The sequence below is a fragment of the Somniosus microcephalus genome, chromosome 19, assembly GCF_052327205.1.
Source record: "Somniosus microcephalus isolate GS21.2 chromosome 19, FLI_Smic_1.0, whole genome shotgun sequence".
NCBI classification, from domain to species: domain Eukaryota; kingdom Metazoa; phylum Chordata; class Chondrichthyes; order Squaliformes; family Somniosidae; genus Somniosus; species Somniosus microcephalus.
Genome location: NC_141005.1, coordinates 3105881 through 3122672, shown reverse-complemented (window position 1 = coordinate 3122672; position 16792 = coordinate 3105881). Strand labels below are relative to the sequence as shown.

The following is a 16792-nucleotide window of genomic DNA, read 5'->3' as shown; positions in this document are numbered from 1 at the left end:
AGAAAATAATCTGGGTGTTTGTGGTTGTTTTCTGGGCTGGGAGTCTCACTATGTACACTCGGCTCAATTTTCCGTCGGCCTTATCCTGGGCACCACATCTCACAGTTCATGCACAAATAAACAGGCTGAAAGCAAACAAGACTAGTGAGACAGCTGGGAATGTTAAATAAAAGAGCTGTACACCAGATCACGCAGTGAGAGGATGGTGATTTGCTGTGTGCATTTGCAATGAGGCTGTGGGCTTTCTGGCTTCAGCATGTGCAGCGATATTGAAATGGTTAATAAGCTACGGCTGTGCTGGAGAGCTTCCACAGCCCTGGTTGGTTGGCCACAAGCCAGCCTGAGGGGAGACTTTCTTTAATAGCTATCGTATGCCCGGGCAGGAACAGTCCTGCTCACAAGCTCCGACACCACTTCATGTTCAAAAGCTCTGAGAAGGACACCAAATCGCTGAGAGTCCCATCTCTTCCAGTGAGTGTCACTCTGTGTGTGTTCATGTCTGTGAGTGTCCCTGTGTGTCTGTGTATGTGTGTGCATGTCTGTGTCTGTGAGTGTGCATGTCTGTGTGTGTGCCTTTGTGTGCATCTGTGTCTGTCCCTGTGTGTCTGTGTGTGTGTGCATGTCTGTGTCTGTGTGTCTGAGTGCCTTTTTACCTGCCTTTGTGTGTGTCTGTCCCTGTGTGTCTGTGTGTGTCTGTGTGTGTGTACCTGTGTGTCTGTGTGTGTGTACCTGTGTGTCTGTGTGTGTACCTGTGTGTCTGTGTGTGTGTACCTGTGTGTCTGTGTGTGTGTCTTGCACAGTGTGTGTAAACTCTCTCTCTCAGTTCCTCTGTTTCTCTCTCAAATAGTGAGTCTCTCTTGCTCTCTGTGAGCATGTGTCCCCCCCCCATCTGTGTCTCTGTCTCCATGAGTGTCTCTCACTGAATGTTTCTCTCTCTCTCTCTCTCTCTTCCAGTATGTGTCTCGCTCTGCCTCTCTCTCTCTGTGTCTCTCTCTCCCAGTCAAGTGTCTCTCTCCCTAGACCTGCAGTGATGGCTGGGTCCCAGCCTTGATGCCCTTTCTCATTCTGCTCTCTCTTTGCAGATTCCTTCTGCTGACTGAGATTCCGGAGATATTCCGGAGATATTCTGGATCTCTGGTTGATGATTAATCAGTGAGGTCCATCAGTCTGCAGCTTCCGTTCGACGGCCAGCGATGGTGGGTCACCTCAACTTACAAGCGATGGATGAGAACTTTGAGACGAAATGTAAGAACCGGGAAGGATTTTTGGACAGTCCTGACTCTGGGCTCCCGCCGAGCCCCAGCCCACCTTTCTTTGCACTTTCTCCAAGGACTCCGGAAAGCAAAGGAAGCCCCATGACCCCCAGAGATAGCACAGCACCAGCGGGGAGCAGCCGAGAGGGCAAACTGGTAAGAGCAACGTTTAACTGAAAAGTGATGGGGGGAAAGGATGGGGGCAAGGAATAGGAGCAACAAAGGACAGGGCCCCTTATGGAGGGGCTTCCCAATACTGAGCTCTTTGGCGTTTGTTAAATGTGGCATTTTTGGAGTTTAACAGATGTTTTTCCAATTCTTGCCACTTGCCCATCCCTGATTTCCATCGCTCCACCATTGGTGGCCGCGCCTTCAGCTGCCTGGGCCCTAAGCTCTGAAATTCCCTCCCTAAACCTCTCTACTTCTCTCTCCTCCTTTAAAACCCTCTTTAAAACCTACCTCTTTAACCAAGCGTTTGGTCACCTGCCCTAATATCTCCTTACGTGGCTTGGTGTCAAATTTTGATTGATAATCGCTCCTGTGAAGCACCTTGGGACATTTTACTATGTTAAAGGTGCTGTATAAATACAAGTCTTTGTTGTTGGTGTGTTTGGAGTTTAACAGTTGTTGGAGTGTTTGGTGATACTCATTAATCCTCGGGTAAACACTTACTAAACACAGATACAGAATTATTAATGTAGTGAGGAGGAGAGTAACAGACTCCAGGAGGACATAGACAGACTGACGAAATGGGCAGACAGATGGCAGATGAAATTTAATGCAGAGAAGTGTGAAGTGATGTATTTTGGTAGAAAGAATGAGAAGAAGTAATATAAACTAAATGGTACAATTTTAAAGTGGCTGCAGGAACAGGGAAACCTGGGAGTGACGCACACAAATCTTTCAAGGTGGCACAGCAAGTTGAGAAGGCTGTTAAAAAAGGAAATGGGATCCTTGACTTTATAAATAGAGGCATAGGGGAAAAATGTGGTTGGTTAGTGCCTCTCGTTAACGCCTCTGGGGGGCGCTAATGGGGCGCAATGCAACTAGCGCCCGAGCGTGGTGATTTTAGCGCCGCTCGCGAAATTGACCAGTCATTTTGCGGCAGCACTAAACACTACCGCCACGATCTCCTGCGCCCGCAGATCGTGACGTCAGTCGAGCGTGCAACGCCCCGGACCGGATATTGAGTCTCGCCCCCTGCCTTAGCGCCTGCTGCTAGCAACGACAGGTAGCGGGGAACGTTTTCAAGTTGGGAAGGGGCTGGGGGAGCGCTATTTAAAGGCAGGCGCATCCTGCCTTTTCTTGTCAGCAAAATTTTTGGTACACGCAGGTTGAGAGGGAGAGAGACGTCTGGAGAGATTTAACACTGTCTGAAGGAGTTTTGGCCCTCAGCATCACTTTTGAGGTTCCTAAGCGCCGAGCTCTTTCCCTAGGCCTGTCCATTAGTGCTTCCAACACAATTGCTTTCGAGGTCTCTCCAGGCCGAGATTCCAGGCTGCAATGAGCAGGGAGTGGCTGGCCAGCAAGATGGCCCGTCCCCTTTAAGAACTGGATGGCGTCAGTCTGTCTGGCTTCCATGGTAACGGACATCGCCTGAGCTTCGCCAGTGTTCTGAGGTAGCACCTCGCTCCCCGACGTTAGCGCCTTAAGAGAGGTGTGCAGCGCCTGATTTGGTGCTCAAATCACCTCCAGGGGTGATAGAGGCGAATTTTGCACTCGGAGGTGATAATTAGCGCCGGGCGCTAAACTTCGCACCCGGGCGATATTAGTGCCCCAAATGGGCGATACCCAATTTTTCCCCCATAGAGTACAAAAGCAAGGAAGTTATGGTAAAACGTCATAAAACACTGGTTAGGCCCCAGCTGGAGTATTGTGTTCAATTCTGGGCACCAGACTTTAGGAAGGATGTCAAGGCCTTGTAGAGGGTGCAGAGGAGATTGACCCGAATGGTCCCAGGGATGAGGGACTTCAGTTACGTGGAGAGACTGGAGAAGCTGGGGTTGTTCTCCTTGGAGCAGAGAAGGTTAAGAGGAGATTTGATAGAGTTGTTCGAAGTCATGAGTAAATAAGGAGGAACTGTTTCCAATGGCTGAAGGGTTGATAACCAGAGGACACAGATTTAAGATAATTGGCAAAAGAACCAGAGGCGACATGAGGAATTATTTCTTATACAGCGAGTTTTTGTGATCTGGAATGTGCTGCCTGAAAGGGTGGTGGGAGCAGATTCAATAGTAACTTTCAAAAGAGAATTGGATAAATACTTGAAGGGAAAAATTTGCAAGTCTATGGGGAAAGAGCAGGGGGGAGTGGGACTAATTGGAGAGAATCTTTCAAAGAGCCGGCACAGGCACAATGGGCCAAATGGCCTCCTTCTGAGCTGTATCATTCTATGATTCACAGATACACACTTATTAAACTGAGATATATACATATTAAACATGGGAGCACTCTAATTAAAACAATTTAGTGCTTTATATGATAATAAAATCTTTCAAAAGTTAAAGCAATGAAGTAAATGCTAGTGTTTGATAAGAGTCCAAGTCTATTTTAAAGGTACGTCAATCGCCATCAAATATTCACTGTCAGTGTCAGTGTGTAGTTGCTGCTGGTTTAAGGATGTATAAGATTATATCCCATAATAAAACAGTGTCTGTTACACAACTCCTAAAATCCACTGCCGAGAATTCCATAATGAGGGTTTCTTGGCTGGATTCCCATCTCCAAACACTCGCCCAGTGCAGACTCTCGTCCTTTCTCTGCCTCACGCATGTTAAAAAGACTCAATAATGCCAGTCAGAAGTATAAGGGAGCAGTGTGTTACATCGTGTAATGATTAATGGTTAATACACAATATTAAAATAAATGTGTACTGGAGCTGAGTCTAAATTCAGTTATAAAGTCGGCTTCAGAATTACTGGTTTACAATGTCGAAGGAGGAGTGGAGCAGGGCAGAAAACCAGCACAGAGCTAGTTAAACACCTGGACATAACTAGTTAAACACCTGGACAGAGCTAGTTAAACACCTGGACAGAGCTAGTTAAACACCTGGACATAACTAGTTAAACACCTGGACATAACTAGTTAAACACCTGGACAGAGCTAGTTAAACACCTGGACATAACTAGTTAAACACCTGGACATAACTAGTTAAATGCCTGGACAGAGCTGGTTAAACACCTGGACATAACTAGTTAAACGCCTGGACAGAGCTGGTTAAACACCTGGACATAACTAGTTAAACGCCTGGACAGAGCTAGTTACAAACATGGAGAGATCCCAGTTCTGATCCCAGGCAGTGAGAGCTCTCCTCCAGTTTTCCATCTACCGATTCTGGTCAGACTCTGGTGAGATGTTGTTTAGACCTAAATGCGGTTATTTGTGCGGCTGATGAGGAGCCGAGGTTTAATAACAAGACCCGGAGACGCATAAATAGAGAGGAGAGCACCAGGGCTCCCAATCAAACGACGGGCTTTGATTCTCACTCAGGAAGTGGGTTAGCATTGATCAGAGGCGCCTCGCGGGTTTGCTGTTAGGGCCACCATTCAGAGCTAACTTACTCCATGAGTGTCACCGTGTGATTGGGGATCAGAGCGCATCCAGTGCGGGCTCGTTCAAAGGCGTGCAATTTGCCAAGAGTCCGTACAAAAAGGGAATTTCTCTGTGTGTGTGTGTGAGAGTGGGATTAGACTGGGTGGGATATTAAAGGGTACGGGGAGTGAGGGGGAGAGTGGGATTAGACTGGGTGGGATATTAAAGGGTGTGGGGAGTGAGGGGGAGAGTGGGATTAGACTGGGTGGGATATTAAAGGGTACGGGGAGTGAGGGGAGAGTGGGATTAGACTGGGTGGGATATTAAAGGGTACGGGGAGTGAGGGGGAGAGTGGGATTGGACTGGGTGGGATATTAAAGGGTACGGGGAGTGAGGGGGAGAGTGGGATTAGACTGGGTGGGATATTAAAGGGTACGGGGAGTGAGGGGAGAGTGGGATTAGACTGGGTGGGATATTAAAGGGTACGGGGAGTGAGGGGGAGAGTGGGATTGGACTGGGTGGGATATTAAAGGGTACGGGGAGTGAGGGGGAGAGTGGGATTGGACTGGGTGGGATATTAAAGGGTACGGGGAGTGAGGGGGAGAGTGGGATTAGACTGGGTGGGATATTAAAGGGTACGGGGAGTGAGGGGGAGAGTGGGATTAGACTGGGTGGGATATTAAAGGGTACGGGGAGTGAGGGGAGAGTGGGATTAGACTGGGTGGGATATTAAAGGGTGTGGGGAGTGAAGGGGAGAGTGGGATTAGACTGGGTGGGATATTAAATGTACGGGGAGTGAGGGGGAGAGTGGGATTAGACTGGGTGGGATATTAAAGGGTACGGGGAGTGAGGGGGAGAGTGGGATTAGACTGGGTGGGATATTAAAGGGTGCGGGGAGTGAGGGGGAGAGTGGGATTAGACAGGGTGGGATATTAAAGGGTGCGGGGAGTGAGGGGAGAGTGGGATTAGACTGGGTGGGATATTAAAGGGTGCGGGGAGTGAGGGGGAGAGTGGGATTAGACTGGGTGAGATATTAAAGGGTGCGGGGAGTGAGGGGAGAGTGGGATTAGACTGGGTGGGATATTAAATGGTGCGGGGAGTGAGGGAAGAGTGGGATTAGACTGGGTGAGATATTAAAGGGTGCGGGGAGTGAGGGGAGAGTGGGATTAGACTGGGTGGGATATTAAATGGTGCGGGGAGTGAGGGGAGAGTGGGATTAGACTGGGTGAGATATTAAAGGGTGCGGGGAGTGAGGGGAGAGTGGGATTAGACTGGGTGGGATATTAAAGGGTGCGGGGAGTGAGGGGAGAGTGGGATTAGACTGGGTGAGATATTAAAGGGTGCGGGGAGTGAGGGAAGAGTGGGATTAGACTGGGTGGGATATTAAAGGGTGCGGGGAGTGAGGGAAGAGTGGGATTAGACTGGGTGAGATATTAAAGGGTGTGGGGAGTGAGGGGGAGAGTGGGATTAGACTGGGTGGGATATTAAAGGGTGCGGGGAGTGAGGGGAGAGTGGGATTAGACTGGGTGAGATATTAAAGGGTGCGGGGAGTGAGGGAAGAGTGGGATTAGACTGGGTGAGATATTAAAGGGTGTGGGGAGTGAGGGGGAGAGTGGGATTAGACTGGGTGGGATATTAAAGGGTGCGGGGAGTGAGGGGAGAGTGGGATTAGACTGGGTGAGATATTAAAGGGTGCGGGGAGTGAGGGAAGAGTGGGATTAGACTGGGTGGGATATTAAATGGTACGGGGAGTGAGGGGGAGAGTGGGATTAGACTGGGTGAGATATTAAAGGGTGCGGGGAGTGAGGGGGAGAGTGGGATTAGACTGGGTGAGATATTAAAGGGTGCGGGGAGTGAGGGGAGAGTGGGATTAGACTGGGTTGGATATTAAAGGGTACGGGGAGTGAGGGGGAGAGTGGGATTATTTTAGCTGTTTAATGAGCTGAATGATCTTTTCCTGAGCCAGAACATTCCATGATTTTATATTCGATGTTCACTTTCTGTGGGAGAGGAGGAGCGAGATTATGGCTTCCCTGTCACTGGCGGGAATCCCGAGCCCCGGGAAACAGTTAAATTTAAATCAGGCTCCCAATCGCACTGCGCGAGCCCGATTTCAATGTGTTAATGATGGAGCCGCCTCTCCAGCACAGGATGAATGGTGCCGCGCTCCCTGTATTTAACACTTTAACCCCCCACCCTCTCCACCCATCCTCGGGAGTCTGATATCAAGGCCTCAGTGTTCCCATTCTGAGGTGTGCTGGGCCCAGATCCTGTCCTCAGTGCTCCCATTCTACACGTGCTGATCTTTAATTCCCTGTTCTCAGTATTGTGGGGGGTTACAGGGCATTTCCGCAGGTTGCTATGGAAACCATTATACAGCAAGGTTTGCAAAGGGCACTTAGTCTGAACATCCTTTACCAAAGGTCATTGAGGCGGACAGCAGTCTGATGCCATGAGCGAGTGCGCAGTCTGTGCAAGCAGTGACTTTAAAGCGTCGAGTGTCCTTGAGGCCAGAGTCAAATATGGTTCATTATTGCACCTTGTGCACTGCGCTCTCATCATTCAGAGACTGAGAGAATCCATTCTTACAGCAACAGTTGTGTTGCGAGAACCTCCTATAATAACTGGTACCAGCAGCACGCACACAGAACAAGGCCCAACACTGCCTCCACAACCGCATCAGCCCAAACTGTGGGATTTATGGCAGTGTAGGAGTTCTCAACTCCTAACAAAAGTACTGAGATTGAAACTAGCAGTTAACCAAACGTGGTTTAATGCACTGGTAAAAGTTACAAACAAAACCGCAGGAGCAACTCTAAACAGGTCTGTACAATATTTGGTTCCACGAGGACTGAAAGGACACGCCTCTCCCCTCTGACATCATGACGTTTCCCGCCGTTGGGAACGTCACGTGACCTGCGTGATGATGTCATCGCGCTGGATCGACATTTTACCGAACCCGCGCTATTTATACAGAGCAAACATTTAAAGGTAACAAACCCCTGTTAAAGGCAATTATATACATTACTGCAAGAGTCTCTTGGTGGCTTTACCACATACGCCCCCCCAGAATTGTCTTTAAGAAAAGTCAATCGCCGAGGAGGTCGGACGGGCCTGTTGGAATGACTCCTAAATTCCCGGAGAGGAAAACGCTGAGCAGGCGGTGAGCTGGCGGGTGTAGCGGCTCAGTCAAGGGCGGCAACAGCAGGTGGTCGGCCCCGGCGCAGCGGTTGAGCAGGCACGACTGGCTGTTCTAGGTCCAGGTGCGCGGGCTTGAGGCGATCGACAGAGATGTGGTCCGGCCAGCCCCTGAGGTCGACCAAAAAACTCTTAGCCCCCGTCTGTAAAACTCGGAAGGGACCCGTATACGGAGGCCTGAGTGGGCTGCGGTGGGCGTCGTGACGAACAAACACGAATTTGGCCTTCATCAACTCCACTGGAATGTGGGAGGCAGGAAAACCGTGCTGCGACGTCGGAACTGGCCTGAAGCACTGGGCCACTTCCCGGTGGGCTTCCCGCTGACTGGCCGCAGACCACGGCTGTGTAGGGGACGGTAGGAATTCGCCTGGAACCCGGAGTGGCTGGCCGGAAACCATCTCCGCGGCAGAAGACTGCAAGTCCTCCTTCGGCGCCGTGCGCAACCCCAGCATAACCCAAGGTAGTTTATCGACCCATGCCGTGTCCAGGAGGCTAGCTCTGAGCGACGCCTTCAACGAACGGTGAAAACGCTCACACAACCCATTCGCCTGCGGGTGGTAGGCCGTGGTGCAATGGAGTGTGGTGCCCAAGGCCGAGGCCACCGCGTTCCAAAGCTCAGATGAGAATTGCGGACCGTGGTCGGATGAAATATCCGTCGGAACTCCAAAGCGTGCTACCCATGACGAGATAAAGGCTCGAGCGACATCCGCAGAGGTGGTAGACGTCAGGGGAACCACCTCGGGCCATCTCGTGGTGCGATCGACCATCGTCAGAAGGTGTGTGAAACCCTGCGATGGCGGGAATGGTCCCACAAGGTCGACGTGGACGTGGTCAAACCGGCGTTCCGGCACCTCGAAGGTGGCCAAGGGGGCCCTGACGTGCCGTTGGACTTTGGCTCGTTGACAAACCACACAAGTGTTCACCCAGTCGCGGACGTCCTTGCGCATCCCTCTCCATATGAATTTAGATGCCATCAACTTCTGCAACGCCCTCACACCAGGATGCGAAAGCCCGTGTAGGACGTTGAAAACCGTCCGGTGCCAGGCAGACGGAACAATCGGACGGGGGTCCCCCAAGGAGACGTCGCAGAGTAAAGCGGTGCCAGCCGAATGGAATGGCACATCCCTCGGCTGAAGGCTGGCGGAGTCGGAACGAAAGGCTCGGGTCTCCGGGTCGGCAACTTGGTCGGCTGCCATGCGCGCATAATCAATTCCCAATTGAACGGCCTGGATGGTGGCGCAGGACAGGCAATCCACTACCACGTTGTCCTTCCCGGCCACGTGCCGGATGTCAGTGGTAAATTCGGAAATATATGTAAGCTGTCATTGCTGGCGAGCCGACCACGGTTCGGCAGTCTTGGCCATCGCGAACGTGAGCGGTTTGTGATCGACAAACGCCCTCGAGCAGAAAACGAAAATGGCGAATGGCCAAAAACAACGCCAACAGCTCCCTGTCAAATGTACTGTACTGGCGTTCGTGCTGTCGCAGCTGTCGGCTAAAAAACGCCAGTGGTTGCCACGTGCCGTCGACCCATTGCTCTTGGACGGCTCCAACGGCGTAGTCCGACGCGTCATTTGTGAGGGTGATGGTGGCTCCTGGCAGGGGGTGTGCCAACATCGTCGTGTTCGCGAGGGCGGTCTTCGTGTCTCCGAAGGCGCGGTCCATCTCCGGCGTCCAAACCACGGGCTCCTTACCCGGCTTCCCTCTGAGGGCCTTGTAGAGCGGCCGCATTAGTTGCGCGGCCCTGGGAACAAAACGATGGTAAAAATTTACCATACCCAGGAACTCCTGGAGCGCCTTCACGGACTGCGGCTGCGGGAAAGCTGCGATCACCTCCACCTTGGCCCGAAGCGGCATGGCCCCCTCTGAAGTGATGCGGTGGCCGAGGAAGTCGAGCTGCTGCAGGCCGAACTGGCATTTGGCCGGGTTGACAATGAGGCCGTGCTGTTGAAGGCAACGAAAGAGGATGCACAGGTGCTGGAGATGTTCCTCCTTTGTGGCGCTAGCGATCAGTATGTCATCCAGATAGATGAACAAAAATTTGAGATCCCGCAGCACTGAATCCATCAGGCGCTGGAACGCCTGCGCCGCGTTTTTAAGTCCAAACGGCATGCAGAGGAACTCAAACAGGCCAAAAGGCGTGATGACCGCTGTCTTTTGGACGTCCTGGGGATGCACCGGTACCTGATGGTACCCACGGACGAGGTCGACCTTGGAGAAAACCGAAGTCCCCGGCAGATGTGCGGAGAAATCTTGTATGTGCGGTATGGGATACCGGTCGGGAGTCGTGACATCGTTGAGGCGACGGTAGTCACCGCAGGGCCGCCATCCACCCCCGGGCTTGGGGACGATGTGGAGAGGTGAAGACCAAGGACTATTCGACCGGCGAGTAATCCCCAACTTCTCCATCGCGGCGAACTCTGCCTTAGCAACCGCGAGCTTACCGGGCTCGAGCCGCCGTGCCCTGGCGTAGACGGGAGAGCCGGTCGTCGTTATATGGTGCTCCACCCCATGTTTGGCGGTCGAAGCCGAAAAGGTGGGCTTGGTCAGCTCGGGGAAGTCCCCCGAGGAGGCGGGAGAAGTCGTTGGGAGGTGGCCGAGCGCAGGAGACCGAGTGCGGCGCGACCGTGCCGCGTACACATGGAATACAGTCGAACGTGGCAGCGTGAACGAGCCGACGATTTTTAAAATCAACCAGCAGGCCGTTGGCGCATAAAAAGTCGGCGCCTAGGAGTGCCTGTGAGATGCTGGCGGTGACGAAATCCCATATAAAACGTTGGCCACCGAAGCAGACCTGGACCCGGCGGGTCCCAAAAGTACGAATCGCGCCCCTGTTGGCAGCTTGGAGGGGAGAACCCCGCCTGCCGGACCGAAGGTCGAGGACCGACGTGGGAAGGATGCTGCATTGCGCCCCTGTGTCGCACAAAAAACGACGGCCCGAGATGGAGTCAGTTAAATAAAGTAATTTCCTGGAATCGCCGACTGCCATCATGGCTGCGGGGCACACCCCGGATCTGGTGCTCTTGACGCGCACGGGTCTGTTCGTTGCTTTGGGCGCGAAACTGCAAGGCAGACGGCAGCATCTGGCCTTCACGCCAAACTGAGCGTGGTAATAGCAGAAACCGGTTGGAGGAGGCGTCGAGGCAGGGCCCTTTGGGGCGGGGCGTCCCGCGATGGCGCAGTATTGCTGTCGGACCGCGTATATTTTATCCGCCTCTTCGGCGAGCGCTATACAATCCCCGGCGTCTGATCTGGCGAGGGCCGCCTGCACCTGTTTGGGCAGTTGAGTGAGGAACAGTTCGCGGAACAGGAAACATTGCGGCTCCGACCCCAGGAGAGTGAGCATCTGGCTCATCAACTCCGAAGGTTTGGAGTCACCCAACCCGAGCAGCGTGAGTAGGCGGCGTGCGCGCTCTGCCTTCGTAAGGCCGAATACCTGCATGAGCCGAGCCTTAATGGCGACGTACTTGTCGGTAGCCGGGGGGTTTTCCAGTAGGCTGATGATCCTCGACGCCGTCGAGCTGTCGAGTGCGGAGACCACGTAAAGATAACGGGTCTGATCCTGCACGACGTTGCGGAGCTCGAACTGCGCCTCCGCTTGTACGAACCAGGAGGCCGCCTGTTGTTCCCAAAATTGGGGGAGCTTCAAAGCCACTGCGTTGGCTTCCATCATGCCCTGTGTTCCGTTTCTGCCGCGAAAAAATGTCCGCGAGGATTCGGGGTCACCAATGTAGGACGAAAGTACTGAGATTGAAACTAGCAGTTAACCAAACGTGGTTTAATGCATTGGTAAAAGTTACAAACAAAAACGCAGGAGCAACTCTAAACAGGTCTGTACAATACTTGGTTCCACGAGGACTGAAAGGACACGCCTCTCCCATCTGACGTCATGACGTCATCACGTTTCCCGCTGTTGGGAACGTCACGTGACCTGCGTGATGACGTCATCGCGCTGGATCGACATTTTACCGAACCCGCGCTATTTCTACAGAGCAAACATTTAAAGGTAACAAACTCCTGTTAAAGGCAATTATATACATTACTGCAAGAGTCTCTTGGTGGCTTTGCCACAGCAGCACATTAACAGTGACACCCAACACTAATGCCTAATACTGCTGGGCACTGTAAACGTTTAAACTTATTCACTCATAATTCACGTTATTTAAACAGTAATACAGTCTGTCACGTGAGTGTCTCCTCGCTGCATTAATTACTCTTCTCATAATCATTACTCTTCACTATTAATCATTCTCTGATTAAAGACTCCTCACTTCTTCCATTACCACTCACTATTAATTGCTCCCAATCTATTAATTGTTCCTCATGGTATCAACTTAAGTGTCCCTGGTAAAGTTTCATTACGTTTGCTGTTTATTTATCCCACACAATGGATGTTTGAACTTGCTGCTGTTTCTCCTCGGGTTGTTGAACTCATTGATTTTACTTTTGCAATACCGATCCCAGTCACATCGAATCTCCAGGCTGTAGGAAACCCTTGTACTCCTGGCAGTGGTACTGCCCCCCACTCCCGCCCACTCTGATCGCCTTACAATCACTGATAGAATATTTTTATTCCTTTAACATTTCTGTTTACAATAAAATGAACAGGAAATTGCAAAGTTGGGAAACCCTTAAAGCACCTCAACCCCCTCAAAGCTGGGAAGGTGAAGGCCTCGATTATCAGAAGGAATGTTTCAATCAGAGAGTCGGTCAAAAGGAATGTTCTGGAACAACGGAAACGTTGAAAACCAAACAAGGGGGGTGGAGGTCGAGTGAAAGTGTAAAGTCCATCTGATTGCGATGTTTAACTGGTGCAGGAAGCGTGCAGTTTGATGCTGTGTTGTCTGAGCTGCACTTTATCAAAGCTCTTTGTTAATTAACACTCCAAGAATGGATCAGACCTGAGTCAATGAGAGTGGAATGAACTGTCCCGGTTTAACTAGAGCCCGTCAGCACTGACTGTGAACTATTGCCCTTTGCCCACGTTATTATAAACTGAAGGGGCCTCACAGGCCCGGCTGTGTGTTCCAACCATCCTGTGTCTCACTCTCCCCATCCTCTCTCACACTCTCCCCATCCTCTCACTCTCCCCGTCCTCTCTCTCACTCTCCCCATCCTCTCACTCTCCCCATCCTCTCTCACACTCTCCCCATCCTCTCTCACACTCTCCCCATCCTCTCTCACACTCTCCCCATCCTCTCACTCTCCCCGTCCTCTCTCTCACTCTCCCCATCCTCTCACTCTCCCCATCCTCTCTCACACTCTCCCCATCCTCTCACTCTCCCCGTCCTCTCTCTCACTCTCCCCATCCTCTCACTCTCCCCATCCTCTCTCACACTCTCCCCATCCTCTCTCACACTCTCCCCATCCTCTCTCACACTCTCCCCATCCTCTCACTCTCCCCGTCCTCTCTCTCACTCTCCCCATCCTCTCACTCTCCCCATCCTCTCTCACACTCTCCCCATCCTCTCTCACACTCTCCCCATCCTCTCTCACACTCTCCCCATCCTCTCACTCTCCCCATCCTCTCTCACACTCTCCCCATCCTCTCTCACACTCTCCCCATCCTCTCTCACACTCTCCCCATCCTCTCTCACACTCTCCCCATCCTCTCACTCTCCCCATCCTCTCTCACACTCTCCCCATCCTCTCTCACACTCTCCCCATCCTCTCTCACACTCTCCCCATCCTCTCTCACACTCTCCCCATCCTCTCTCACACTCTCCCCATCCTCTCTCACACTCTCCCCATCCTCTCTCACACTCTCCCCATCCTCTCTCACACTCTCCCCATCCTCTCTCACACTCCCCCCATCCTCCCTCACACACTCCCCATCCTCCCTCACACTCTCCCCATCCTCTCTCACACTCTCCCCATCCTCCCTCACACTCTCCCCATCCTCTCTCACACTCTCCCCATCCTCTCTCACATTCTCCCCATCCTCTCTCACACCCTCCCCATCCTCTCTCTCTCCCCATCCTCTCTCACTCTCCCCATCCTCTCTCACACTCTTCCCATCCTCTCTCACACTCTCCCCATCCTCTCTCACACTCTCCCCATCCTCCCTCACACTCTCCCCATCCTCTCTCACACTCTCCCCATCCTCTCACTCTCCCCATCCTCTCTCTCACTCTCCCCATCCGCTCCCACTCTCCCCATCCTCTCTCACTCTCCCCATCCTCTCTCACACTCTCCCCATCCTCTCTCACACTCTCCCCATCCTCTCTCACACTCTCCCCATCCTCTCTCACACTCCCCCCATCCTCTCTCACACTCTCCCCATCCTCTCTCACACTCTCCCCATCTTCTCACTCTCCCCATCCTCTCTCACTCTCCCCATCCTCTCTCACACTCCCCCCATCCTCTCTCACACTCTCCCCATCCTCTCTCACACTCCCCCCATCCTCTCTCACACTCTCCCCATCCTCTCTCACACTCTCCCCATCCTCTCACTCTCCCCATCCTCTCTCACTCTCTCCCCATCCTCTCTCACACTCTCCCCATCCTCTCTCACTCTCTCCCCATCCTCTCTCACTCTCTCCCCATCCTCTCTCACACTCTCCCCATCCTCGCTCACACTCTCCCCATCCTCTCACTCTCCCCATCCTCTCTCACTCTCTCCCCATCCTCTCTCACTCTCTCCCCATCCTCTCTCACACTCTCCCCATCCTCGCTCACACTCTCCCCATCCTCTCTCACTCTCCCCATCCTCTCTCACTCTCCCCATCCTCTCTCACACTCTCCCCGTCCTCTCTCACTCTCCCCGTCCTCTCTCACACTCTCTCCGTCCTCTCTCACTCTCCCCGTCCTCTCTCACTCTCCCCGTCCTCTCTCACTCTCCCCGTCCTCTCTCACACTCTCCCCGTCCTCTCTCACACTCTCCCCGTCCTCTCTCACACTCTCCCCATCCTCTCTCACACTCTCCCCATCCTCTCTCACACTCTCCCCGTCCTCTCTCACACTCTCCCCGTCCTCTCTCACACTCTCCCCGTCCTCTCTCACACTCTCCCCGTCCTCTCTCACACTCTCCCCGTCCTCTCTCACACTCTCCCCGTCCTCTCTCACACTCTCCCCGTCCTCTCTCACACTCTCCCCGTCCTCTCTCACACTCTCCCCATCCTCTCTCACACTCTCCCCATCCTCTCTCACACTCTCCCCGTCCTCTCTCACACTCTCCCCGTCCTCTCTCACACTCTCCCCGTCCTCTCTCACACTCTCCCCATCCTCTCTCACACTCTCCCCATCCTCTCTCACACTCTCCCCATCCTCTCTCTCACTCTCCCCGTCCTCTCTCACACTCTCCCCGTCCTCTCTCACACTCTCCCCGTCCTCTCTCACACTCTCCCCGTCCTCTCTCACACTCTCCCCGTCCTCTCTCACACTCTCCCCTTCCTCTCTCACACTCTCCCCATCCTCTCTCACACTCTCCCCATCCTCTCTCACACTCTCCCCATCCTCTCTCACACTCTCCCCATCCTCTCTCACACTCCCCCCATCCTCCCTCACACTCTCCCCATCCTCCCTCACACTCTCCCCATCCTCCCTCACACTCTCCCCATCCTCTCTCACACTCTCCCCATCCTCCCTCACACTCTCCCCATCCTCTCTCACATTCTCCCCATCCTCTCGCACACTCTCCCCATCCTCTCACACTCTCCCCATCCTCTCTCACACTCTCCCCATCCTCTCTCACACACTCCCCATCCTCTCTCACACTCTCCCCATCCTCTCTCACACACTCCCCATCCTCTCTCACACTCTCCCCATCCTCTCTCACACCCTCCCCATCCTCTCACACTCTCCCCATCCTCTCTCACACTCTCCCCATCCTCTCTCACACACTCCCCATCCTCTCTCACACTCTCCCCATCCTCTCTCACGCTCTCCCCATCCTCTCTCACGCTCTCCCCATCCTCTCTCACACTCTCCCCATCCTCTCTCACACTCTCCCCATCCTCTCTCACACTCTCCCCATCCTCTCACTCTCCCCATCCTCTCTCTCACTCTCCCCATCCGCTCTCACTCTCCCCATCCTCTCTCGCTCTCCCCATCCTCTCTCACACTCTCCCCGTCCTCTCTCTCACTCTCCCCATCCTCTCACTCTCCCCATCCTCTCTCACACTCTCCCCATCCTCTCTCACACTCTCCCCATCCTCTCTCACACTCTCCCCATCCTCTCACTCTCCCCGTCCTCTCTCTCACTCTCCCCATCCTCTCACTCTCCCCATCCTCTCTCACACTCTCCCCATCCTCTCTCACACTCTCCCCATTCTCTCACTCTCCCCATCCTCTCTCACACTCTCCCCATCCTCTCACTCTCCCCATCCTCTCTCACACTCTCCCCATCCTCTCTCACACTCTCCCCATCCTCTCTCACACTCTCCCCATCCTCTCTCACACTCTCCCCATCCTCTCTCACACTCTCCCCATCCTCTCTCACACTCTCCCCATCCTCTCTCACACTCTCCCCGTCCTCTCTCTCACTCTCCCCGTCCTCTCTCACACTCTCCCCGTCCTCTCTCACACTCTCCCCGTCCTCTCTCACACTCTCCCCGTCCTCTCTCACACTCTCCCCTTCCTCTCTCACACTCTCCCCATCCTCTCTCACACTCTCCCCATCCTCTCTCACACTCTCCCCATCCTCTCTCACACTCTCCCCATCCTCTCTCACACTCCCCCCATCCTCCCTCACACTCTCCCCATCCTCCCTCACACTCTCCCCATCCTCCCTCACACTCTCCCCATCCTCTCTCACACTCTCCCCATCCTCCCTCACACTCTCCCCATCCTCTCTCACACTCTCCCCATCC

The 16792-nt window shown here is 53.3% G+C and overlaps 1 protein-coding gene across 1 annotated transcript in view; it reads left to right on the top strand.

The window, feature by feature from the left end:
* Positions 1–266: 266 nt before the first annotated feature.
* rflna (refilin A) overlaps positions 267–16792 on the top strand; it is an 85356-nt gene continuing 68830 nt past the window's right edge. The window contains exons 1-2 of the mRNA XM_086011817.1: positions 267–471; positions 1083–1409. Coding sequence (XP_085867943.1) covers positions 1194–1409 — 216 coding nt within the window. The 5' untranslated portion in view covers positions 267–471; positions 1083–1193. The remainder of the gene's footprint in view (positions 472–1082; positions 1410–16792) is intronic.